General features: G+C 44.0%; 3 protein-coding genes across 11 annotated transcripts in view; 1 reads left to right on the plus strand and 2 right to left on the minus strand.

Annotated features, from left to right (window-relative positions):
* The window catches only part of IQGAP1 (IQ motif containing GTPase activating protein 1), a 76,925-nt gene extending 75,559 nt beyond the window's left edge, over positions 1 to 1,366 (minus strand). The window contains exon 1 of the mRNA XM_052807404.1: positions 1,181 to 1,366. Within this exon, the coding sequence (XP_052663364.1) occupies positions 1,181 to 1,232 (52 nt within the window). The 5' untranslated portion in view covers positions 1,233 to 1,366. The remainder of the gene's footprint in view (positions 1 to 1,180) is intronic.
* A 5,143-nt stretch (positions 1,367 to 6,509) lies between these two features.
* TUBGCP4 (tubulin gamma complex associated protein 4) lies at positions 6,510 to 20,226 on the plus strand. The gene is made up of 18 exons (XM_052808320.1): positions 6,510 to 6,633; positions 6,709 to 6,837; positions 7,427 to 7,549; positions 8,051 to 8,104; positions 8,504 to 8,560; positions 9,103 to 9,182; positions 9,884 to 10,085; positions 11,939 to 12,104; positions 13,275 to 13,399; positions 14,096 to 14,146; positions 14,549 to 14,654; positions 15,002 to 15,109; positions 15,345 to 15,483; positions 15,957 to 16,134; positions 17,085 to 17,219; positions 18,359 to 18,475; positions 18,938 to 19,077; positions 19,382 to 20,226. Exons 1-18 carry the CDS (start codon positions 6,556 to 6,558, stop codon positions 19,392 to 19,394), a joined length of 2,001 nt encoding a protein of 666 aa, XP_052664280.1. The 5' UTR covers positions 6,510 to 6,555; the 3' UTR covers positions 19,395 to 20,226.
* A 1,265-nt stretch (positions 20,227 to 21,491) lies between these two features.
* Positions 21,492 to 26,850, minus strand: part of TP53BP1 (tumor protein p53 binding protein 1) — a 31,604-nt gene continuing 26,245 nt past the window's right edge. For 8 of the 9 annotated variants that reach the window (XM_052807807.1, XM_052807814.1, XM_052807808.1 and 5 more), the window contains 6 exons: positions 26,200 to 26,403; positions 25,425 to 25,637; positions 24,678 to 24,772; positions 23,473 to 23,672; positions 22,474 to 22,619; positions 21,492 to 21,832 (listed from right to left, as the gene is read on the minus strand). In XM_052807807.1, the coding sequence (XP_052663767.1) occupies positions 21,645 to 21,832; positions 22,474 to 22,619; positions 23,473 to 23,672; positions 24,678 to 24,772; positions 25,425 to 25,637; positions 26,200 to 26,403 (1,046 nt within the window). In that variant the 3' untranslated portion in view covers positions 21,492 to 21,644. Of the gene's footprint in view, positions 21,833 to 22,473; positions 22,620 to 23,109; positions 23,302 to 23,472; positions 23,673 to 24,677; positions 24,773 to 25,424; positions 25,638 to 26,199; positions 26,404 to 26,850 lie in introns of those variants that run through there. The other variant, XR_008238252.1, reaches the window with a different exon arrangement.

The following is a 26,850-nucleotide window of genomic DNA, read 5'->3' on the forward strand; positions in this document are numbered from 1 at the left end:
AAAAAAACAAAAAAAACACAAAAAACCCACAACTTTTTAGGTTTTATGGACCAACTTGACAAATAGGAAATGTGTCATACCGTTATTAATCAAAGGTTAGCTTACACCTAAAATGCCTTCAACAAAGGCACGCATGTGATGATGTATCAACAACAGCACTTGGGATCAAAGAAGATCTTGGTTCAAACTGCAAAGAAGCCAGTTTGGAGTACCGCAAAAGCATCTTTCTGATTACTCCAACCCCACCCAAAGTTACAAGAGCTGAAAACGGTCCGAAACCACAGGGTAACGCCTACCAGTAAGGAAAAATTCCCTCCCCTCCCAACTCAATCCTTCCTTCTTACTTTAAGCCGAGTGTCCAGCACGCAACCCACTCCACCTGCCGCTGCCCACCCCGGGCCTGCGTCGCCGGCCTCGGGCGGCACCGCACGGTCTGACCGACTCGCTTACGACACCTCCCATCCGCAGCACCGCGTTTTTCCCCGCTTTTGCTCATTTTTGACGTGATACCGTAGCACAACCGAGCACGTATCTCGGACACCTTGAGCTAACGCCTCCCTCTCCACAGCAAGCGTATGACAGGAGGTGGAGGTGACCGATCGGGACGCGCGTTTCGCCCGGTAAGTCAGGTGTCGTCGCCGAAATCCGCGGGACGGAAGGCGGCAGGGACCGCCGCGGGCCCGCGCCCCTCTCCCGCCGGGCGGCCGCCGCGCGCCCTCCCACCAGCGGCGCCCCCGCCCCGCGCTCCCCCCCCGCCCCCCCCGCCCACGGCGGACATCTTGGGCGAGGCAGGGAGCCCGCCCGCGGGAGGCGACGGCGGGAGAGCCGGAGGACGCCCCTGCGCTGCCCATCCACCGCTTTCTCCCAGCGCTCTTCTCTAAGGCTCGGTGAGGGACGTCGAGCTTGGACGAGCTCCCGCGCCTCACGGCGCCCACCCCGCGGGAGGCACGGCGGGCCGCGCCCCGGGGCCCGGACGGAGAGCCGGCGGGGCCCACGGCGCCCGCGGGCCAGTCCCAGAGCCACGGCCCCGCGGCTTGCCCCGCGCCTGCGGCACCCCAGCCTCCACTCCCAGCACCTTCCCCGGAAGAGACGGACAGCGCGGGCCAGGCCGGGCGTCGCCGGGCAGGTCGTTGCCTGGCGCCCGCGCGGATGTCCGGACCCCGGGCGCCCCAGTACTCACAGCCATAGTGGGGCCGGGACATAGCCAGCCCGTCCATCTCCTCCGCCGCCATGGCGCTGCGCTGGGCCGGGGCCGGCCGGGAGCTGGGCGTGGGCGCGGCCGTTCCTCTTCCTGCCGCACCGGGTGTGGCGGGGGAGGAGCCGCGGCTCCTCGCTCTCTCCCTCTTCCCCGCCCCGGCCGCCTCCGCCACCTTCCTCCGCCGCCGAAGCGGGGCGATAACTTGCCCTGCCCTGCCCGCGCCGGCCGGACTCGGCGCCCGGCCTAGCTCGGCTCCGTCCCACAACCCCTAGCCCCGACGGACCCCGGCCTGGCCGTCCTGCCCTAGCAGGTCCCTGTGTCCCGCCCCGGGCCCTGCCCCGCCCCACCCCTCCCCGGGGTCCCTCTCACAGGGCCCCCGCCCTGTCCCTGTCCCACCCGTAGCCCTGAGCCTTCCTGTCTGCCCCAGGTCCTGCTCTGACATCAGCTCTGCCAGCCCTGCTACGTGGGACGCAGCCCAGGTCAACCCAGTCATGACCTTACACCTACCCTCTCCACCCTTCCAGCCTCTTCACGCACACAGCCCCACCATGCCAGCCCCCCCCTGCACACAGCGCGGCCAGATCGGCTCAGCCTTGACAGTCCGTCCCCCTTCCACACACCTTTCTGGGCCAGGCTTGCGTAGGCCCTCTTCTCTTGCCAGGCTTCCCGGCTGCATCAGCCCTCGTCAGTAGCAAAACCTGGTCTTGCTGGACACAGTTGTGCCCTTCCATCTAAACAGCTCTGCTGACCACACCACGGTAACTCACCTGAAACGTCAGCCACAATTTGAAGCAGGGTGCTCCAAAACATCAGCCTGCAACAACAGCAACACACAGCAGCACTGCCACAGGAGATAATAGTGTCCTGAAGTTCCCTTCCTCTCAGTGTGTGGTAAGCTCATCTATTACTGTTGCTTTGCCTAGTTCTTGTTCAAGAGTCAGAGTACCAAAGATGCCATCATGTGTCCATTTTAATCAGTCCCATGAATTTCGCTGCCAGGGCATAAGCTTACTACAGCACAAATTAAGTAATTCAGTAGACCAATAGCCTCTATTAGGAAAAGCATCACCAACAGGTAATGGAGGGGATCCTTCCCCTCTTCCCAGTGCTGGTGAAACCACATCTAGAGTACTGGGTCCAGTTCCAGCTTCCCCAGTACAAGGAAGACGTGGACATAATGGAACAAGTTCAGTGAAGCACTGAGCAACTGATTAAGGGCTTGGAGCACCTGACATATGAGGAGAGGCTGAGAGAGGACAGAACAAGCAGCAATGGGCAACAGACTGAAATTCATGAAAGTCCACTTAAACATAAGAAGAAACATTTTTACTCTGAGGGTGGTCAAACACTGAACAAGTCGCTCAGAGAAGTTGCAGACTCTCCGTTCTTGGAGATTCTTCAAACCTAACTAGACACAGTCCTGGACAACCCGCTCTAGTTGACCCTGTGTTGAGGAAGCGAGGTTGGACTAGAGACTTCCAGAGGTCCCCTCCAACCTCAATGATTCTGTGAGTCCATGAAAAAGTATATTTACATAAATTTTTTAAAGAGTCTGTATGAAAGGGAGATTAAGTGAAAGCTGGTTTTGTTGATTATAAGGGGACATGTCAGAGATCAACAGTTACAGAAATAACTACATATGTGAATGCCAGACACAAATTACAAAAGGTTTTATAACAAACAGTTATAGTTCTAATTATTAACATTTATTTGCATTACTTCACATGTGGCCACTTTGCAGTTATACAATGAGAAGACATTTAACATAATGTTTATATGTAGATTGTGGAATGCAGAACTGGTTTTGTTCCCCCTAAAAATCCCGTAATATTTTTTGCACAGTCGCACAATCCTCCCTAAAAAAAAACCTCATAAACTTACTCTTTCCTATAAGACCCATTCTGATAAGAAAAATAAAACATGATCATCACACATCATCAAAGAATCTGGCTGAACCTCTTCAAGGTTATATTTCAGTTGTTCCTGTAATAGCCTCCGATTTAAGATTTCTGGTCTTTGTTACCGTCTCTGCTAACTGTTGTTTATTAGGGTTTGTGTATCTATGTGTTTAATTTATTGCCTCTCCTGTTTCTTGTCTTTTTTTTTTTCAGATGTTGAATAGGCACTAGCCAGATAGCCGTACAAATAGCATTACAGAGGTACCTATTTTTCTTGTTTCAAAATTCGAGCAATCAATTCTGTAAAAAGTACTTAAGTACTTGGCCTTAATGCCTAATCACTAGGCTTCCTATGGAAAACGAGAGCTCCAAAATTCAGTCCTTTATTTAAACTACTGTTATCTCTTCTTTTGCAGGTATTTATTGGCCACTTCCTTTATGAGAAAGATTATTTCTGTGAATGGTGCTAAAAAAAATACATGGTTAGAACACCTGAAGACTCTGAAGCTGTGATTCTGTAGTCACTTAAAGATAACCTAGCCGCAGGCTACCACTGAAACATAAGGAATCTCTCATCTCTTCAAATCTTCCTCCAAACAGGACAGTATATACAGTTATCACACCTGCCTTTCCAAAGTATTGAAGTCTTGCAGTCCAAAAAAGATTGGGAAATAATAGCATATTCAAACAACCTTCCACTGAATAATTGTTCACATGTATCCTCATTTCTGCCAAAACAAAGCCTGAAGATGGAGTAGGATCTGCTCTAGGTCCCATTTAGCACTAAGAATTCCAAGCCATCACTTATTCTCTCTATAGCACACATAAAACTCTCAGACAGCTGGAATAACATACATCTATTGCCACTAGATCTTAGCATCCTTGATTCTGATGATCCATCTCATCCTTATTAATCGTTTTTTTCTTAAAGCTATTTTATATATTTCAATCATGTACAGCTGATCATGACCTCTCCCTTTAGACCCCATTTGTCCTGGATAAGTTTAACTCTTATCCTCTATGTCTGTAATAAGGTTTAGATCCCTATTCATTTTCACTGTCTAACTACCCAGTTTAGCTACATGTTCTGTGCCCACAGGGTCAGAAGGTCCTGTAGGAATCCAGATGGAGCTGTCTTAATTGAGTAAGTATGTATTTTTTACACATATATATTGAAAAATGTATGTGTGTGTATGTGTATTTGTATGTGTGTGTGTATATATATATATATATATAAAAAAGACTCCTACCCATCATATACTTGATGATACTCTTTTGTATATGGTTGCATGTCACGCTATGGATTGCCAACAGCAGAAGTTGCCTTTTGGCTCCCAGCATCAGACCAAAATCATAGCTGTCAAATGAGACAAGTTACTGACCTGGTTTTAAAAGAAACATAGACATACACACAAACATCCCCATACCACCCTCCGGCCTCCAGTGCTAGTTCACAACTGCACTCTCAGTGCTAGCCCAGATCAGTCCCACAGCCCTGATCTGCCCATGTTTGCAGCAGGGAACTTTGCATGAAGCTCTGGAGAAACTGCAAGGGAAACAGCTGCACACTTGGGGCAAGAGAATGCAGACCACCCCATCCCACATGCTTCCACTGCACCAGATAAGTCAGGCAGGAAAAAGGGAAGTCTGGCTTTCAGAATGGGTCTCCTCAATCCCCTTTGCTTCCAGACTCTGCTTTTGCATCCTGACCTCGCTTCAAATGGCCCAGCAGCTGCCTGGGATACAGCCCTGCATGCACACTATCTGCAGGACTCCACATGGAAGACAGAGCAAGTGACAGAAAAGCATGGAGCCCAAATCCTGCCCAGTTCTGCTGAAAGTCATGACATGATGCTAGGGCACAGCAACAGGCTGCTGCAATAGCAGAAGAGTCCTTACTCTTCGGAGGCAAGTTAGCAATCTCCCCACTCTGAGTGCCCACGATAAAATCCTCTCCTTCCCCAGCTCATGACAGTGCAACACGGGCATGCTCTGTACGAGCAAAAAGGCTTCTTGAACTGGAAAACTGTGCACTTGTCCCCACGCACCAGTTATGGTTTCTCTTGAAGGACCTGTAAGGTCCAAGGAAGCCCCACAGCTACTGAGAAAAACAGAACAAAACACAAAAAAAAGGGGGGAGGGGGATAATTCAAGATTCTTTTTTTTCTGTGGTACATACTCCTTGTCTTTTTATCCACTTTGTAATGCTGTTTTGTCTCCTATTTGTTCTCATGTATGTTCTCAATTATTGAGCCATCACTACATACTTAACTACCTATAAGCTATCTATAGCATGCTTAGCTTTATAATCTACTGAAAATAGTATTTAAATTCAGCATTAGTCAAAGCCTACCTGCTAGCACAAAACTTTTGGTCAGCAGCATGGGATTGAACCAAAGCCTTTTACGAACAAGGGAAGGACTGCCACTAACTTCAGCACTGCAAGATTTAAGCCAACAGTGCTAAATCTCAAATACAGCTTCCTAAAAGCAGGAACGGCACATAGCTTTCCTGGCCCAATTGTATACTGTGATATTTACGTCAATGCTGAACAACAAGTTCCTAGCCAAATTCCTCAGTCTTTATTCAGACAACAGAAGCTTTGTCAATATAAAGAGGATAGTGTTGCTATACTGACACGATAGAATGACACTCTTGGGGCTCTCAAGTTACACATAAAGATAGCTATAGACAGCCAACGCATACATGTCAGAGAGACTATATTAAAAGAAAAAATACTTTAGAAAATGAGACAATGTACTAGGAACTTATTCATCCCTGTACAGAAGTTCTTCTTCCTGCATTTCAGACCTCATTGTGACAAGCTGATCAGGAGCCAAATACAAATTTAAAATGGACAGTTAATAGACGTCTATGATAGTTAACACTAATTTCTTCTAAATGAAGAAGAGTAAAAATGGGCATGAGGAAGAACACTGCCAAAAATAGGAAAAAGAAAATGAAAAGGGGATTGCTAAAAACCAGTTTGTTAGACAACTCCACAATCTTGAAAGTAGGCAGCTTTGATTAAAAGACTACCTGGGTTACGAGAGAAGGTGAAGGAAAGCAATACAGTAGGTGGAGAAAGGTAAAACTGGCATTGATAAAACACTGGCAAATAACATGAGAAACTGATAAAGAAACCCGGTAAGGCATACCAAAACCAAGAATCAACCTGGAAGGCTGCGGATTCGCTGCTGTCCTGGAAGGGACCTTCCGGACCAGCACTTGCCACCACAGCCCCCCACCGTACTCAGCCGCCCTCCCGCCGCACGCCAACGCGCCCCAAGAGCGGCCAGGGCGCCCCTCGCGACGCGGTCCGCCCCGGCCGGCCGGCCGCCCCCGGTGACTCGCCGCTCCCACCGGGCCGCTGGGCGCCGCTGACGCCGCCGCGCGGGCCCGCCCTTCCCGGCGGCCCTTGCGCGACTCCCAGCAGCCCGCGCGGCGCCGCGCGGCAGGATGATCCACGAGCTGCTGCTGGCGCTGAGCGGGTACCCGGGGGCGGCCTTCACCTGGAGCAAGCGCGGCGGCCTGCAGGTACGGCCCGGGCCCGCCGGGCCCCCCACGGTGTGCCCCGCCCCGCCCTGCCCTCACCGCTCTTTCCCCCCTCAGGTCTCTCAGGAACTGCCGTTCCTGCACCCCAGCGAGACCAGCGTCCTGAACCGGCTCTGCCGCCTCGGCACCGACTACATCCGCTTCGCCGAATTCGTGGAGCAGTACACGGGACACGTACAGCAGCAGGTGGGGCCTCCGCTCCGCTCTGTTTCCCGGGCGGAGCGCGGCGGATGCCGGTCCCGCCAAGCTGATGTCCCGCAGCGCATATCCGCGCTAACACAAACAAATGCGCTTCCCCGAGCAGAGCTCCAGAAAGCTCTGCGCGATGCAAATAAGGGAGGGCACAGAACAGCCAAGGATGGACCAAATATAAAATCTCATGCTTGCAGAAGCGTGCAGTAGTAATTTCTGGCCACTGCAGACTGGCCAGGGTTTGTGAACTGTACAGGATGCTCATCCCTATGTTGTAGCGAGTCCTCCTCACAGTTTGTGAAGAGCTTTGAGATCCCAGAGGCGTACATAAGTACAAAGAAGCACTGAAGTTACCAGTGGTTCCTGGCACTTGCATATGTCCCCAGAAGAGCTAAATAAAACTCTGCTCAAGTAACTCTCCTTGTGCCAAACTTCTGGGTTGTTTTCTGGGCGTTTTCTGGTGGGCTAAGGTGCATTTCAACATGTGTGGACCACTGGCTGCTGGTGTAACACTGCACAGCATCTCCATTACTCTTTAGACCTGTACTGGGGAGCTGATGTAGATTTTATTGTTCGGTTTCAGGACCATCATCCGTCTCAGCAAAACCAGAGTGGATTACATGGCATTTATTTGCGAGCCTTCTGCACAGGTCTTGATTCAGTGCTGCAGCCATATCGACAGGCACTACTTGACCTCGAACAAGAGGTAAAGGAGAAAGACTTGGAGGTCAGGCTGTCCTGCTGCTGACAGATTGGAACGTTGTCATTTCTGCAATTAATGTGCTAAATAGTAGTAGCTAAAGAGGAGACAAGGTATTTTCCTTTCCACATCAGGGGTGGCTTCCAAATTATTCCTGTGAGATGCCACTGTACATGACTCTTCATTCAAATAAGCATTAAGTCCCTTCTGCCTTCAATTCAGTAAGTGCCCCATCTGCCTCAGAGCCCAGTGCTGTCTCAGACTATTGTGACTTCTGTTTTCAGTTGTAAAGGTTTTGATTAATCTCTGCTAGATTAGCAGCTGTCATATCTTGCCTACTGTCACCATCCAGTGGTTGCTATAGCCTAAAATGGGACACGGCCCAAAAATACGTGGCAGCAAAAAAAAGCTGTGGGAACTAAAGGTTTGTAATATAGAGCCAAACATGCTTTTTTATTTACCCATACCTAATTTTAATTTTCATTAATTGCTTTGTTGTTCTTACAGTTTCTGGCCGACCCGCATCTTTCCATCTCACATGTTAATTACTCCTTGGACCAGGTATGTCATGTTAATAAACAGGTAGTGCTCTTTGGTTACTCTTATCACTCCTTGAGTCTAATAAGAAAGTGGGTGGGATAAATACAGGTTAGTCTTTTCAACGCCTGTACATTTGTAGTCCCTTAATCATGCTCAGAGGATCACTTGCACTTTGACGCAAAGCTTAGGTCCTCTACCTTGACCCTTGCATATTCCTTACTGCCTGTGTCCACTGCATCTTGGTGCAGTGGAGGGAGGACATACTTCCTAGAGATTTCATGTTTCTAATCTATGGGGAAAGCAAGATGATAGTTTCATTAAATTTTTTTAATCAGCTGCTGTCCACACTTACTCAAGTATAGGTTTTCTCTCTCCCTTGCATAGCAACCTAATTAAATATTTTTGCTCCTGGTTCTGCAGTTTCAGTTACTTTTCCCCTCTGTGATGGTCATGGTGGAACAGATCAAGACTCAGAAGGTACAGTAAAATTGTAGCTAGTTTCTCTTAAGTTTCCTTTTTAGCTAACAAAGTTCTTTCTGCCCCCATCCCAGACCTTTAATGGGTGCTGCATTCCTAGTACTACTGTAAGTATTGAATAACTATTTTGCAAATCCATTTACATTGGATTTGACTTTTTCATTATCAGTATGATCTTTGATTACTTGCATTTTATAATCACAATACATTTCATAGTACAAGGTGCTACTGGTTGGAATTTCTTCTTTTCTGAGTCTGTTTTCTCGCACCGTCACTTGCGGGGGGGGGGGGGGCAGAAGCTAATGTGTTCAGAATCCAGAGATGCTTACTTTTTAAGGGAAATTCTTGAGAGAAGCTTGGGTGTAGAGCCACACATAGAAGGCCTCTTCACTAGATGGAGTATGTTACATCTTTCTTTCTGTAAGACTTGTGCAGCTTGTTAAGGCATTTTCTTGTTAGCCAAAGCATAGTGTTTAAATGTCTGAAAAGGTCAGTACAGATTCAAATAACAGACCTGGTCTAAACATGTTTTCTTTCTGCAGATTCATGGATGTCAGATATTGGAGACAGTCCACAAACATAGCTGTGGGGGGTTGCCTCCAGTTCGCAGTGCTCTTGAAAAGTATGTAGATACAGTAAAGCTATTATTTCATTCTGCTGTAGTAACTGGAGTTAGTGTCAAAGTGTTTATCTTACTTTTGAAAACAGTACATGCAAAACAGGCTTGCATGATATAGAAGTAGGAATAACATGCAGGGAAAACTGTCACAGTCCCCATTATTTATCTAAAGCAGACTTACAGCAGGAATTAAGGCTTTCTCCATACTTTGGACTTAGGGCTGAGGAAAGTTCAGACCTTATGTTTTTTCTTCTTTTGAGGTCTACATGAACTGTTTTGCCTGTGGTAGACCTGTTACTGGGTTTTGATCCTTCAAAAGGATAAATGTGACTGGGTGAGTGTTGCTAGGTTTGTATGTCCTTGGGGAGAAAGTCAGACTACTTAAAAGACAACTTGTGTTCATGCTGAAATGGTAATTGAGTAGAAACAGCAGGACTGGGAAGCCACTGCAAGCTTACTTATACTTCTGGTATACTAGCAGATCTCAGTGGAAAAGTCACATATTCAGAGGATATGTTAGTTCAGTTTTGCAAGTGATCAGTCCACCTTTCTCTGTTTAAAAAAAAAAAAATTTAAAATTCCACATTAGCTATTTAGCACTTGCCGTATTGCCTGGCTGACTAACTGGACTTTCCAGAATGATGAACAATGAGGTTTTGATCACTGCATGCAAAGGTCCCACTGTCTATTTCTCTTGACCTCAGGATTCTGGCTGTGTGTCATGGAGTCATGTATAAGCAGCTCTCTGCCTGGATGCTGCATGGATTGCTACTAGACCAACATGAAGAGTTCTTTATCAAACAGGGCCCCTCTTCTGGGAATGTCCCTAGCCAACCCGAAGAAGATGATGATGACCTAGGAATTGGGGGACTTACAGGAAAACAGCTACGAGAACTGCAGGACCTGGTAAGACCGAAGTCATAGCTTGTCATCCTTCAGTCCTTAGGGAACTAAAGAAGAAATGTCTTCTGCTTTAGTGTGAGCTATGCTAGACTGGACATATATTGAGACAGAATATTGTAATAGGTTGTAGCTAGACATAAAGGACAGAGACATATCGTTTGGCACAGTTGGGTAATCTCAGGGCAGAATGGAATCTGTAGATGCTGATGTCAGGTCATTGGAACTGCTGTACTCACCCTGCTCCTGACTGACTCTTTTCTGATTCCTTATGGTCAACACTGTGATCTGCTCAACATAGGCATTGGTGGTAGTGTGAGCAATTGCAAAGGAAATGGTGTGGGGAGCTTGGGTGTTGACTTTCACCCTTTCTATTGGCAGCTGGGTCAGGTACCTTTCTTGCACAACCATTTGTTGTGCAAATGTTACCTAACAGGGTAATACTACTGACATTACTGCGTAAAATGTGCTATGCGAGAGTCAAGAGGCTGCTAAGAACATGTCCAGGGTGCTAAGTTAAGCAAGGGAGCAACCTGCCAGTATACTGGTGAAATGTGGTAACTCCTCATGTAGATGGCATACCATTAGAGCGCCAGTGGGGAGCAACTGCAACTCTGTAAATTCATACTCTAGTTTACTGTGAGAAAACATGTGATGGGCACCCATGGTGTTAGTGTGCTGCATGCACCTTGGCTGTGAACACACAGAAGATTCACCCCTGAAACACCGTGTTGCATACTAATTAGGTGCCCTGTACAAACAGTCTCTGCTGAGGACAGACTACACACAGGTGAAAACAAGGGGGAACTTTAAAAGGCAGTTAGTGAAAAATCTATTATTTCACTATATCAGATATAGGAATAATGTGAAAATTGGTGAGTCTTCTAGATCCATGGTGGAAAATGTAGGCATTAAGAAGATGACAGCGAGAGAGCCTAATTAACTCTCTTCTTCAATATTATTGACTTACCAGTGTTGGCAATTCTTCAGTCAGAGAGTAAAATAAGAAATCCTGAGTGTTGATGGGATAGACCGATAAAATACTTGGGTATTTCCTCATCTAAAAGTGTCAGAAGAATCTTAAGAAAAGAATTGCCAAGCTGCTAACATCAGTATACAGTACAATGAACTCTCCTATTAAAAGGAAGAATTCTGTAGGTGGCAAACGTTCTCAAAAATTTGTTAGCATGGTGTTTTTTGGATTATGGACTAATGAACTTAATTCTCCAATAACAAGAAAGCCAAATGAAATAATCAGTATTACTTCTCTGAAGGAAAGTCTTGCCTCCGTACTTGGGAGTCCTTTATTAATACATTCAGAAAAAAGTTAATGATTGCTGTATTGATTTAAACACCTTTTGCAGGAACTGAGAAAATTGCTTAATTTATGCTAGGAAGCATTCAGATCTTTAACCTGTTTGCTTACTAGTGGAGGTGTTTACATTTGGCCTATATCACAAGTGTTCTAGCAGTGTTAAAACATATAGGAATGGGTGTAAGGGAGGATTATTTTTGGTACTGCTAATTAACATTGTTATGGATGCAAAAAACCTAATGTAATGAATTGCAACAAAAATTCCTTTTGCTGATGTAACATTATCCTTTGGCAGAGCCAATTTGCTGCTATTCCACAAAGTATTAGCTTCTCCTGATGAAAGCAGTATCTTCTCTAGGGAAATATGCTAGCGTACTGGAAGTCTAAAGAAGTTTGCAGGCTTACTTAAACAATGCAAATTAGGATTGCCACCTTTCTGCTTAATTCCAATGTACTTGGATTCCCCCACCCCTTTATACACCTTTTCTGCCTGGTTTTCTCACACTTTTTTTGCTTGATGTCTTTCCCCTGGGGTCTCTGACAGCGCTTGATTGAGGAGGAGAACATGTTAGCTCCATCTCTAAAACAGTTTTCTCTGCGAGTAGAAATGCTGCCTTCATACATTCCTGTGCGGGTGGCTGAGAAAATCCTCTTTGTGGGTGAATCTGTGCAGATGTTTGAGAATCAAAATGTTAACCTGACCAGAAAAGGTAAGGAACATCTTCCTTGTGGTCTTTGCTCAGTTATGAGTGACTGACAAGTATCTTCCAAAATGCTGTATTAACGAATTCCTCAACAGTCACTGACTATCGGCTGATTTCTTCAGAACGTAGAGATGGTTGTGCCAGGACAGAGCAGTGGTCCCAGTGTTCTGCTTCTGATTGATTCCAAGGGAGTGGTATAAGAACAGGATGAGTAAATAATAACACTTTCCAAACATAGTCTCCAAGTTTCCAGCAACAAGTCACCATGTGATTTGCTCTGGATAAATAAAGCAATAGCAAAGGTCGTGTTTTCTTTTCAGTTTGCATCCTTGTCCCTGAAGGGTGCAGACAGACACAAGGACACAGCTTGCTCCAAGTATGTATGTTGCAGAATGGTGCCATAGGATTAAAACGCATCCACAAACGAGATTAATTGCAAGGTGGTCCCAAAGGTCACAGTGGAAGACAAATTATCAAGATGGAGCCTTTAAGTCAGCAAGAGAGAGACAATTCCAACTGATGGTTCTCTTTGAGAGCCTGATAAATTCATACTGGAGGTGGTTTTGGAAATATATTCCTACACCAATTGGGGAGGACTGCTGTGGAGGCTCTATCTTGAGCTTGTCTAGGCAGAAGTACTCAAATGACTTGAGCAACATTGCAGAGAACAAAGGACCAATTAAATTGGACTGTTTTCTTGCCTTAGCAGAAGCAAGGTGAAAAGAAATTGGTCTTCTAGCTTAGTTGGTTAAAAAAAAAATAATCTCCAAGTTCAAGCAGTAGGGTAGATTTGAAAGGGGCAGGGGCAGGTGGAGAACTAAACCAACTGGTTAATGTCACAGAAAAGTTGAGAGTTCAAAGATCTAGCTCAGTCCTAGGAAAAGGGCTGTTAGTGGCAATCATTTACATAGAAAATATTTTGGGTTTTTACTGATACTGCAGCACTGCCATGTCAAGTGTCTATACCGTAACTGTACTTGTAGCAGTAATCTTGTACCTTGATACAAGAAACTTTGTACCTTGTACTTTGAGGCCTCCTCAACTTCACATTCCTCACCAGACCTGAGATGGTGCTGCCTGGACAGCCTTTCTGCCCCACTGTGCTGGAAGGGGTCTGCTCTTCTCCAAATAGTATTCCTTTTTATTGTCCAAAACATTTTTCTCATTGCTGCACAGGCTCCATCCTAAAAAACCAGGAGGACACTTTTGCAGCAGAGCTACATCGACTCAAGCAGCAACCGCTCTTTAGTTTGGTGGACTTTGAATCAGTGGTTGACTGGATACGGAGCACTGTTGCTGAGGTAAGGATCCTAGGAAGGATAGCTACTGTACAGGCTGAGGAGCTCTTCAGTTTTGTGAATGACTGGGAAAAGAAGGGGGCTTTTTAGAATCAGTGATTGAACAAGCATGTGAACACTGCAGATAGCTTTCATGTTCTTATGGGGCTCAGAGCTTCATGTTACCCCAACTTCTAATGACAAAAGGACATGAACAAATACTACACGCTTTCACGGGGGAAAGAAGGGAATTTTTATGTATTTTTTTAATTTCACTTGAAACAACTTCAGAACTTTTCATCATGCTTTCAGCATATTAGATGGTGTCTCGCTGGACAAATGCTTTGCTTTGGCAATTTTTAATCTTTTTTTAATTTGGGGGGGGGGGAACCTGAGAAGATGGGGAGGTTACAGAAGTGAGAACAAAGCTAGGGTGGAACTGATTTTGTAAGAATTTACTTATTTTTTTGTCATGGTTCTTCATGTTTCTTAGGCAGAGTTTCTTGCTGGTATACATCAAGAGTGTTCTAACTAGTAGCATGGGCTGCCTACACACAGGATTCTTAGTTTGTTGTCTTGTGCTTTATATAGCATTTTATATAGGTGCTTTTTTGTATGCATCATAAGTATTTTAAGACAGCTACTGTTCTCACTGAATGGGTGTAGATAAATCTGAGAGGAGGTTTCTTTTGTTTTGTTTGGTTTTTGTTTCCTCACTAGCATCTTTGGAAACTGATGGTGGAGGAATCAGATTTACTAGGACAACTGAAGGTAATGTAACTGCTAGCTTGTTTTTGCTACAGCAGTTTAAATTTCTTTCTTTCTTTTTTAATGGCTCTTTCCCTTTAAATACTTTACTGTCTTGGATTCTACGCTTTCTTGTTTTAGGTAAAGCTGTTTTCATTTTCCAGGTCTCAAGAATGAGCACAGAGTGATAGAACTTGGGCAGAGACAGAGTTAGAGGGGTATGTGTATGTGGTTTCATGGTTTGCATCTTGAAGCAAAGGCAGCATAGACTTTTTGGGCACTGGATGAAATTCAGAGATCTCCAGCTGTGTTTTCAAATGGCAGAAGTTGTCCAAGCAATAATGAAAATAGATGCTATTAGCTAGGATGCTTAAAATTTCTGCTCAGTTTTTGATATGCTTATACACAAAAAAATTATCTCCACAGATTATAAAAGACTTTTATCTTTTGGGAAGAGGTGAGCTGTTTCAGGCCTTCATTGACACTGCACAGCATATGTTAAAAACACCACCTACGGCTGTAACTGAACATGGTGAGTGTTGCTTATTCACTTACCAAACTGTCCTTGCTGTGGTATAGCAGCAAAATGGTTAGCCACGTCCAGTACAGAAGAGCTCTATCTTATCCTCCAGATATTGTCATTCGTTTTGAAAGAAACAGCACTCGTGAATTAGAATGTCTCACAGAGTAGGTGAAAATAACATCTCAGAAACTTTCAGATGGCAGGTTTCTCTCCATATTTGAGACTGGAATTAAATGAAACTAGTGGAAATAGCATGTCAGCGTAGTCTTTTATGGCCTAGCATAAATAATTAATGGCTGCAAAACTAGCACTATCTGCATCATCTTGTGTTACTATCTGTGCTCTCTTCTTGTCAGATGTCAACGTTGCATTTCAACAGTCTGCTCATAAGGTGCTGTTAGATGATGACAACCTTCTTCCCCTGCTTCACTTAACCATTGAGTATCATGGAAAGGAGCATAAAGGTATCTACCTGCATTTTTAGTCATGAGTTAAGAGGGCAGATGATGATCTTGTTCTCAAGTCTTATTACTGACCCTTCTCTGAAGTTAAAGAAATAATAACTTTGTTCCCTTTGGAGCCCTATGTGATGGCCTAGCCTGCTTTGGCTCTTCTTATTCTGTTCTTTCCCCTTTTCTTCCTTGCCATGGTTGTCTTGACTAAGAAGATGACTTAATTCAGCACCTCATTTGTTTTCAGATACTTCTCAGACTCGTGAAGGGCCTTCCCGGGAGTTATCTCCACGTGAAGCCCCTGCATCTGGATGGGCAGCTCTGGGCCTTTCTTACAAAGTTCAATGGCCACTACACATTCTCTTTACTCCTGCTGTTCTGGAGAAGTAAGTACTAGGTATGGTCTTTGTATATTCATCTATAGGTTCCCTGATCTCAGGCACTCACTAGTGTATTGGGGATTTTTCCTCTCCATGGAGAGAAAGGTAGAGCTATAATACTTTATCTTGCTCCTTGAACTGTGAAATGACTCTTTCCACTTATTCATATTGAGGATACTTGTTCTAATGACAGTAAGACCTGCAAGATGCTGACAAATCTGCACTATTTTATAGAGTGCTACTTTGACAAAGCATTGTCAGCTCTTCCCTCCTGACGGTGAAATTAACTTTGTATTTTTTAGGTCAGTGACCAATACAAGCAGAAATCTGTTACTCTGAGATGGGCCATCACCTGACCCACCCTGTCTGCTGGCAGACAGCCACCTCCTGTTTCTTTTTCCATCTTGCAGTTATGTTCTCCAGTACCAGCACCCAAGGAAGATTTTCATCTTAAACAACTTTGTATTTTTTGACTGTAGGTACAATGTTGTGTTCAAATACCTGCTGAGTGTGCGACGAGTCCAGGCTGAGCTACAGCACTGTTGGGCTCTCCAGATGCAACGCAAACACCTGAAATCTAACAGAACTGATGCCATCAAGTGGCGTCTGAGGGATCACATGGCTTTCCTCGTGGACAATCTTCAGTATTATCTGCAGGTCAGGATTATAGAGAAAGGTAAACTGTATCAGTTAATCAGGAACTGGCAGAAATGAATGGAGGGAGGAGCACTGAAGTCCTGCCTTTCAGGGTTCAGATTCTTTGTAACTTAAGGAAATCAGGATTTCCTTTGGAACAAGTCTAGAACTTTTTCTGAGTTCCCAGACTTAGTGCTACAATTACAAAGTTTCTGGACTTGTGAATCAGTGAGTGTTACTGGAAATGCAGGAGTTTTGGTTCTCTAGTGCTACTAAATATTTGTGAGAAGCCACAGTCATCTCTGAAGTAGCATCATTAAGATACCATCCTGGCTTCTTCCCTTGCCCCTTTAAGTGAACTCCAGTTTGAGTTAAGTGACAAGTTGGTTTGGGTTTTTTGTTTGGTGGTTTGTTTTTTTTTTTTAAGAATTGAAAGAAGCCATATTCTGACACTTTAAAGTAAAAAAAGAGACTTTTCAAATGTAAACACCAGTTCCTAGTAGTATGATTTTGTGAGAATTGCATATCATTTTGTTAATAGCCATAACAGGTGAATTGAGGGGACCCGGCTTTCTAAATTCTCCAGAGTAATGTGGCTGAGCTTTTGCACTGCAGCCTTTGCCCTGAGATTCCAAATACTATCTCCCAGTGTAAAATTCAGAGATGACTACAATCAAATACCTTTGTTTACATGCTAGCTATGTACTTTTTCAATAGTTAATCTTAAAGAAAGTGACCATTTCCCTTTCTACTTAGATAATACTTAGGCATCAAAAATTGTGTGTGTGTCGCCCCATTATGTATTGCTGTTGTATATAAGTCCCCATTCAGGAGGCAGAGAGAAGGTGATCCTCAGCCTCTAAGGTAAGAGTAGCAATAAGGAAAGTAAGTTGCTTACAGAAAACTTCTGGCTGGTCTGAAGTACTCCCATTCCTCAAGATACTAATGAGCTTTCTTTACATATCCATCAGGTGGATGTACTGGAATCTCAGTTCTCACAGCTTCTGCAGCAGATAAATGCCACGCGAGATTTTGAGAGTATACGGTTGGCTCATGATCATTTCTTAAGTAACCTGTTGGCTCAGTCTTTCATCCTCCTAAAACCTGTAAGCAGGTCTTGTTTTCACCTTTTTCTACAAATTCTCCAACTGCCCTAAGAAATACACCTTTTGTGAACAGATAGGACAAACCATCTCTTTTAAAACAGATCAGTCATAATCTCCTGCAGAGCACAGACTACAATTCTAGGAATAAAGCAGGTATAAACTAGAACAGATAATTGAATTAAGATCACTTAATTTACAGTTGGTAAGTGTGGATGCTGCATTCCTGGCAATTTTAAATCAAGATTATTCCAGTGTTCTGTTAACCTTATTAACTTCATTTTTGTTGCTATATTTTTCTCACAGGCAATTTTATTAAAGTACTAGTTAGCATAGTGCTGGGAACTGTATTCCTGTGGGACTCATTCTGAAATTCATTAGATTAGGAAAAATTCCCTTTCTTACTTACACTTTAGAGGATAAAAATAGTTGATATGTTCCTGAGTGGACTTTAAGGGTCTTTTTTATTGTTGTTTTAGTCAAAAATATGTTACAGTGTTGCCAGTATTTTTTTTTTTTTTTTAAACCATGTAGCCTCACAATAACAGTCCCAAATAATAATGAAACAGACAAGATCTGCGTTCCCACTGTTTTATTTGGTCAGTCTATGAGGCTATAGTATAAAGGTGGCAGAATACTGATTATCCAGTCTGGAACTTTTAAGTGTTCCAGTAGTTATGTCTGTGAGGCATTTGGGGTTTCTTAATGCTCTTGAATGCAAATGTCCTTGACCAACTGATACAAAAGAAATTCCAGGTTTTGTGAACAGTGAAACCAAGGCCTTGAACCACAGCTCTTGCTGTTCTTTATTCTTCCTTCTCAATCCTGAAGCTGCAAGAATGGCCTGCTGGTTGGATAGGGAAGCCAATGTTCAACTTCTGTGCCTATGTGGATGGCTCATGCCAATTGCTGTTTCCCCAGTAATGTCTGCAAAAGGTTGGGGGTGGGGATTTAAGTCCTTTTTCCATAGAAAACCTTACAAAAATGCTACAGGTGCTTTAACATCTTCCTTGCTGATTGAGAAACATGGTATCAGCAACATCTTGATTATGAACACTGCCATTTTTCAGGTACTAAGAACAGCTTTGTCTGCATTTGAACTCTTGTTTAAACTACTACTTTCTACTTCTTATCCTATGCAGGTTTTCCACTGCTTAAATGAAATTCTGGATCTTTGTCACAGTTTTTGCTCTCTGGTCAGTCAGAATCTGGGCCCATTAGATGAACGGGGAGCTGCACAACTCAGTATTTTGGTGAAGGTGAATCTATGTTTATATGGACCTGTTCTTCTCCCATGCAAACATTTGCCTAAGCAGTCATCTTGGCTTTAACAGCTGTATAACAGGAGTGAGTTTAAGCTGAGACATTCTATATGAGTGCTTGCAATGATTTTAATTAATCAACTGTTCCCGAGTTTAAAATTCTATGTGCACAGAGAGGAAGAGTATGGGCAGATATGCAGAAATTACCCTATTGGAATAGAAAGGAGGTGGATGGATATCAGTTGGTGCCTCTACCCCTCCTTTTGGATACCTAACACCTAATAATTTTCGCAGCTGACAGCTTACCTTATACTGGACTACAAGCAGCACTTCTCTTGCAGGGATTCTTTTCTTCAGGCTGTTAAGGGATTGTTTAGGAAGGAACAGAGATGAAAGGCTGGCTTGCGTGCTTGCTTTCTCTCTTGAGAATGCCCAGAACTGACTTCTTCTAATTTGTAGGGATTCAGTCGTCAGTCATCACTTCTCTTCAAGATTCTCTCTAGTGTTCGCAACCATCAGATAAACTCTGACTTAGCTCAACTGCTGCTACGCTTGGATTATAACAAATACTACACCCAGGCTGGAGGAACTTTGGGCAGGTAGGAATACCTTCAGGGTTGCTTGTAGCATTGTGCTGAGGTACTTGAAGATCTAAATGATCACAAGTAATTTTTATTGTGTAAGCCAAAACAATTAGAAGCAAAGTGTTGCTAAATACTATGACAGAAACGAAACAAGCCAGCATGAGTTCATTTTTGTCTTTCATATGCTTTCTCCCCTTTGAGTTTGTTTTGGCACAAAGTTGAACTAGCTGCTAGCTCATGCTGGCTGAAGAATGTTCAGGTGGGTTGATAAAGGGCATTCTTTTCAACATGTAGTTAATATTGTACCCTTCTCTTGCAGTTTTGGGGTTTAAGTACCAAGACCTTTTCTTCAGGCTGTGACCAATGACCCATCAAGCAGTGGACATGGGTGCTTTTGGAGAGTTTGCACTCAACTGAGTTTCTCTGTAGCTGGCTCTTGCCTGGTGAACCACCATTTCAGAAGGAATTGGCAGGAAGTGCCACTTATGTGAGGCTGCCCAGTGACTGCAGAAAGCTACTCCATTTTTTCTGCCACTAGTAAAAACATGCTTTCTGCAGCCCTGCGTATACTTATAAATGCTTCTAAGGAGGCAGTCTGTGCCTCTTCAGAAAGTGAAAAAGCAACAATTATCATGTCTTGACTCTTCAGCTGGACTATGATCCTTTGCAAGTTGGAGTATGGAAGAAGTAGTCTATTGTTCTTGACTATGAATGAAGTTTTGGCTGTATTCAGAAGTTCCACTTGTGCAGTAAACTGATTTACAGTACAGTGTCTGTTAATCAAATACATACTTGCAGGTAAATGAAACAACTGCAATAGCCGTTTGAGGTGAAGGGGGAGGGAAGAAGGAATGGATTTGAAGAATCTCTTACACAGTGCACTGTTCTAGCATATCTGTATAGGTAAAGGAGCCACTAGTGATGTGACATGCTTTCTCTAAAAATAGATTTTGTGTGCTAAAATTACGCACATCAAGACAGATGTAGCTTTGCCCTGTTCAAAGTACAAAGCTCCCTCTGCTCACAGAAAAGCATGCTAGAACTAAAACTAGGAAGAAACTCAATTAGGATGCCAGCTCTAAATGTACTGTTTTCATTGAAGGCTATTTGGAATACTGCTAGTGACTATCCTACTGAACCAAAATAAAACCATCTTGTCATGCAGTTATGTGGAGTATTGTCAATGTCTGCACCCAAGTGCAAAGGGACTAGAGCGGCACAGCATCCTATTTCAATGAAAAGCAGTATCTGGCAGAACTTCTTGCATGTTACTAAGATTTCCTAGCATTGCTGTAACAAACAGACTATCTTGCCATAAGTCCATTTGGATGAGCAGCAGTAGAAGGTCCGTCACTGCGGTATAGTACCAGGTTTCGAAATTTGAACACAAAGGCTGCCAGTAAGCCAGCCTTCCCCTCAGAGGGTTGGTATTTTCACAGTATCCAAAGCTGCATATCTCAAGAAGCAGGGTGGGGAGGGAATCTCTGCTCGCTCAGAAAGACACAGTAACAACAGACAGCAAGTGTAAGGCCTGGCATCTTCAATGCACTATAGCTGTTTGTGGTAGGACTGTGCCTGATGCAAAGTTTAAAACCGTGTGACCATGAAAAAAGCTAGAAAACTGGAGAAAGGTTGTTGAAGTTTGGATGTGGGATTTATAGACCAACACAGTCAGAAGGTGACTGAGCTAGGAAACAATACGGGAAAAAATAAACATCAAGAAAGACTTACACTTTTGAAGCAGGTGAGTAAAGACTGTGTACAAGGCTGGAGGGAGACCTGGGTATACCTCTAGCCTATAGCATTGTTGGAGTGAAGAGCTGTCAAACTCAGCTGTTGCCTTTTATGCCAGTTGACCACTAAGATAAAGTGCCTGGTTGTGAATGCAGCAGCTCAGAAGCAGATGATTTACCCCATTACCATTTAAACAAAAATACACAGCAGTTACGTACTCTTTGCACCTCAGTCTCCCAGTAGCTGAGTTGTCCTAGGTCCCTGTGTCTATATCTTGACTTAGGTAGTCTGCACTAGGGCAGGTTAATACCCATAGTCACAAAAGGAAAAAAAGAGAGGTAGCCAAAGCAAAATGGCACTTTGTCCTAGAAATTCTTACCAGTTGCTTCAGCAACATCTTGATGAAATTAATGGAAAGGAGCAATAGCAAGCTGGAGGAGTACGCAACATGCTACTCTAACAAAAAGAAGTGCTGAACTTGGTCATAGGGTATTCACTTCTGTAAAATATAGGCTGCCAGTTGAGAACACCCCTTTCCCTTCTTTTATAATTGTCTTTGTGTTGAGGCCAGTCTTTACTGAAACTAGAATATTAGTGCTATTCAGCTCAGAGAAATGTAAGCATTTCTCTTCTTTCTGCCCTCCTCTGGAGGCATGGCCCTGGAATAAGTTTAGATAAATGACAGTCCCAACAGCTACCACAAGAGATTGAACATTTATTTCATCATAAAAGTCCAGCAGATAAAACTATATACAGTAATTCATGCACACTGTTCAATTACACAAACATTTAAAACCTGATTAAAACACAGTCTGCACAACAATGGGACAGCAGGGCAAAGTTTTAGTTTAGTGGGGGACATAGTCATGTTTATATTTTGGATGCTTGCTGTAGCCTACTCTCTCGCCAGCAATAAGGCTCTGGATCACCCACTCTTGCGAGACAACAGGCAGCCGTAAAGCTTCTGCACACTTCAAGACACCAGCTGGGCAGGAAAAATCAGTCACCACCACATCATAAACACCCAAAGCAATATCTGCACAGGAGGAAAGACAGGCATCTATCAGGTGAAAAGAAGAAAACAGATCTTCTCTGCAGCAGCAGATCAGTGTGTTTCACCACTACAAATCTCTCTTCCGTGTCCTCTCATTCCTAGCCAGTGAATTCTCTTTGTAAAAAGTTAAGACATGCTCGACAACAACACTGCACCTGGCAAGTATAAGATTCCCTCTAGTCCAGATAGAAATTAACAGAAAACCAGTAGCCAACGTTACAGGCAGGACTAGATAACCATGAGCCCTGACCTCAGGCTGCAAGTATGAGGGCCTACATCCCATATGGAGAGGGAGAGACAGCTGAGTTCAGAAGGACAAGGAAGCACAATTTTAGTGGCCCACAGACGGTCCAGGAGTAACTGTTGCCTATTTCCCCCTTTCAACATAGGCTGGTAGCTGACAGCTTGTGTCCTGAATTGCTGCAGCATCTCCTCTGGAAGGTAGGTCTTCTAGATGTAATCTTCTAGATTACATTCAAGCAGAGAGCTAGTGTCTGCATTTTCCCTTCCTTTATGCTTATAGACAACTTTGTAAACCATCCTAAGTGGTTTTAAGTCGTAGTAGAGACCACAGTGGCATGGGATCCCCAAATACTAGGCCCAAGAAACTGGCCAATGAGTACCTTTGTTGTGAGCATTTGAGTAATGCTGTTTAACAGATGCTGCTCCCCCTGTCATGAGGATTTCAGACCACAGATCCAGGAAGTTCTGCTGCTGGTCTGACACCAGGAGAACCTTCAGGTTATGGAATGGGTTTTCTCGTGGGTGCCTGTAGAATAAAAGAGAAATGCAGACTGCTAAGAATATCCAGTAGTCTGAGAATTTATTTGAGGACCATTATCTAGTACTTCTAGTCACCTGATTGGCTCCCATATTGGTTCTTTGAATATCTTGCATACAGTGACCTGTTCTCTTACCAACCCTCCTGAAATACTTGGAGCAACTATCCTCTGTTTACAGATAGTAAAACAGAGCTAGACAACATTGGTGAGGGTTGTGTGCAGCAGCCTAAATCCAAAAAGTTAGGCTAAACTCCTTCTTAACCCTGAACCATCTTTTCTGTGCATATCCAAAATGCCTCTGCTTTGACACGGCTGAACAGGCAGGCAGGCATCAGTCTCCTGCCCAAAGCCCAGAGATTTACAAACTGCTTTTGTCCACCCCTCACCTTGCCTGAGGAGTCTGACCTGACAATTGTACTCTTAGAACAGACTGGATTGGACTCTGTAGAAAATGCAGAAGCTGGCTTCAAAACATACCAAAGGAAAAGGAAACTGCAGTAATATTGCTCTCCTTTATCCATTTCTGAGCAATTGGAGAAGTCAGCCAAGTGTTTGGGAAGCCTTGCCTGAATTCCGTCTTCCTCATGAGGAGACAGACATCTTTCCTACTTCTCAGGAAACTGTCTTTTCTGTATACGGCACCCAAATGTACCTTGGTGTTAGAGGTCACTGTAAATCCAAGGAAAGAGATGGAAGTGCTGTTCCTATATGGAAGGGAAAGCATGGGGAGCAGTACTAGGGACATCTTCAGTACTTGTAACATTCAAGAGCCTCCCAAACATAACAATTCTCTCTAAATCCTTGGTCTGTGGACTCAAATCATAGTTATTTGGCACTTACCATTCTAGCAATTTTTGCTCCTGGAGGCTATAGCCAGCTGGCAAAAGGTAATTCCGGTAATTTTGAAGCTGGTTAGCATGACAGCTATCATGGACCCAGATATGAGACACACAAGGGATCCCTCTGGCAAGGCACAGCAAGTATTTCCGAGTTCGACAATGCTGGTCCGCAATTAAAAGACACTGATATGCTGCATTACACTTCAGGGGAAATAAAAGGACATGTAAACTGGAGACAATGCTTGCAAAAAAAACCCCAGAAGTTATCCTGCTGCTAAACACTATAAAGAAGAAAACAATCAAAACCTTGATTTTCACAGCCACATTATGTGAAAGGTGAATTAGATAAACAGGTTCTGAAATCAGGAGTACCTATAGCAATCACCTGTTCCAAGCCATGCAGTTCACAGGCAAAAACTCTGCCTAGTAGTTTTTCTATCAAAACTATCTCTTCTAGTTCAGACAAAGGAGAAGATTCATCTTTTAGTTTGCAACTCAGTAAGTCACTAGAGAAGACTCCGCAGCCTCAGGCGAGATGCTTCAAGAACAATTTACCCTCTCTATTAAAAATCTAAATATAAAGTAAAAGTGACAGTGAAATTAGTTGTCCAAGTAGATCTAGTAAGCGAAGAGCAAAGAGCTCTTGTCTGAGGCACAGACCTGTGGTGAGACCCCATCTGGAGTACTGCATCCACTCCTAGGTTCCACAGTACAACAAAAACCACAAGACATACTGGAGCAGGCCCAGCCAAGGGCCACTAAGATATCTAGGCACTGGAGCATCTGACATACAAGAGGAAGCTGAGAGAACTGAGCTTGTTTAAGCTCAAGAAGGGAAGGCTTGGGTGGTCTTATCAATGCATATTCATGACTGATAGGAGGGTGTACAAAAGATGGAGCCAGACTCTTCTCGGTGTTATCTACTAAAAGGACAAGAAGCAACAGGTACAAATTGAAATACAGGAAATTCCATTTAATTTTTTTTTTTTTTTTTTTAAATTGGGGGTGGTCAAACATGGGATCAAGCTGCCCAGAGAGGTTGTGGAGCTTCCATCCTTGAGGATACTCAAAACCCAACTGGATAAGGACCTAAGCAATCTGCTCTACCTGATCCTGCTTTCAGCAGGGGGATTGGACAAGAGTTACAGAAATTCCTCCCAATGTCAACTATTCTGTGACTATTGTTCTAGATTAGTGAGCCCTTACCTGGGTTTCATTGAAGTCTTCCAGAATATAGCCAGCTCCTGCTCGCAGCTGCTGTGCTATGTAATGTTTGTCATATGGAGTAATCTCTAAAAATTCTACAGCAGAAACAGAAAGTTCAATTTTTGGCTATAATCTATCCGCTTATGTCCGTACACTCCTCAGTCTAGAGAGCCCTCATCCATTCCAGTAAGGGACCCCAGCCTTTCTCCCAAGAATCTCTAGAGAAAACCCTTGGAAGAATCAAAACCACCCAAACAAACAAACAAAAAAAAACCCAAAAAACCCCCCCAAAAAACCCAAAACAGCAGTGGAAAGGGAAGCACAGCACTGGCCAAACTAGCCAAGTGAGCGCCTTGTTACCTTTTTCATGCTGCAGTTCATTGCATGAAACATGATCCTAGCAAAGGCAAACTGGAGCAACCCATTCATGCTTTCAAGTCCTAGGTTTCCCAGCACTATCTCAAAACCTTCCTTCTCATATTATACTACTCTGAGACTGCTGATCTCACTAATTTTCACACCTTTCTTAACTTGCTGAACAGCCCTATGATCATCACTGATGTTTGCCACATTTCAGGCTGTAAATTCTCTAAAACAAAGACTGAGTCTTAGGTCCTTTCTGCAAAGGATTAAAGAGCAAAAGGGTAAAACAAGCACTCACACAAATGCCTGATCAGACAGCATCCAGTGTTTTTCCTAAAGCCACAGCATTCCACCTGGAAATGCAATAGGTAAGATTTGCCTCACCTTCTTCCTCCTCACTACTCCCTGTGGGACCATCTGATGGCTTCTGGTGATTGACCAATTTGTCACTGGGTGTTGCCATGGTGAGGAGAAAGGCATAGCCCAAAAAGAGGGTCTTATTGTGAGGCAAGGGTCCATGATGGTCCTCCAGTACTGGGGGGTCTACAGCATCTACACCTTCACAGGTGCTTACAAACTCTCCAGCTCTCACAGCCCCTGCAGAGAGACAGAAGCACCATGAGTCTCAAAAGTCAGGTTCAGCACAAAGACCCTGGGATGTGTTCAGCTTAAGTTATTTTACTGGAGGAGACAGAGGGAGGCAGGACTGATTGGGTTAGGATTACACTAGGATAGGTAGGGATCTTTTCTGGTTGCAGAGTCTTCAAATCAAAACCTGAATGACTAATGGGACAATGTTCGCCAGTCTATCAACATCCTGAAACAACACTTACTGCTGTGAAGGGTCCCTTTAACAGCTAGGCCTTTCAGAACTGACTAAACAGATAAGAGAAGAAAGGAGAGAGGCAAATGACAACATTAAGGTCACAACATTTCTAAAAGGCAGAACTGAAAAGATGGCAGGTAAGTACTCAGACTGTACTAAAAATATCTGGCTGCTAAATGCATCCAGGGAGAATCAGTCTCGAATCCTGCAGGGCAAACAAACAAGCCTCATCTACTTTTTGCTTATGGCAAGTGGAAAGATCAATTACAGAAATACCAGGGAGATAAAGAAATAGCTGAATGTAAGTTTAAGAGCAGAAAATAAGGTTCTCACCAGGCTTTATTATTGCTGACTTGCGGCCACGTTTAGCTGGGGATCTCTCATCTTCAGAAGCAACAAGTTTCCTTTTCCCAGAAAATGTGCCTGGTGGGACGCGCGGACTCTCCTGCCCTTTACGAGTGGGAGTTGTGCTGCTGCTGGAAGTGCTGGGAGAACCAAGGTTACTACGTCGCTTCCGCTTCCCCTCCACAAGATTATCTGTAATATAGTATGCAGAGACTAGTCACTGGCTGTCACCTAACTCCGTAAGCTTTCACTATACCTAGGTGCACAGAGGTGGCTAAACTCAATAGTACCTAGAAGGTACACACTACCACCCTCTGACAGAGAAGAGCAAGGAAAAAAACCAAACAAATAAAAAAGAGATCTCGCTTGTGTATCTTTCTTCTCAAGCCCTGTACCCTGACTGTCTCTTTTCCTCCCAGTATGACTGAAGAGTTTGTATCATAGCAGCCATCCAAGTGTAAATGAGTACAGAAGCATCACTGTCCTAGAAGCAGGCCACTCTCCACAAGCCAGTCAACACCACTAAGTCTCTGAGCAAGACAAAAGAATAAAAGGATCTCAAAGATCCCATTATGAAGTACCAAAAGCATTGCTGAATACCCAGAAAGATGTAAACATTGGTAATTCAGATCAGGAACT

The sequence above is a fragment of the Harpia harpyja genome, chromosome 14, assembly GCF_026419915.1.
Source record: "Harpia harpyja isolate bHarHar1 chromosome 14, bHarHar1 primary haplotype, whole genome shotgun sequence".
Lineage (NCBI taxonomy): Eukaryota > Metazoa > Chordata > Aves > Accipitriformes > Accipitridae > Harpia > Harpia harpyja.

Coding starts and splice junctions, on each gene's coding strand:
- TUBGCP4 (XM_052808320.1), top strand. CDS start 6,556: ATGATCCACGAGCTGCTGCTGGCGCTGAGCGGGTACCCGGGGGCGGCC. Junction 9,183..9,883: donor GTTCGCAGTGCTCTTGAAAA/GTATGTAGATAC, acceptor TCTTGACCTCAG/GATTCTGGCTGTGTGTCATG. Junction 14,655..15,001: donor TACGGCTGTAACTGAACATG/GTGAGTGTTGCT, acceptor TCTTCTTGTCAG/ATGTCAACGTTGCATTTCAA.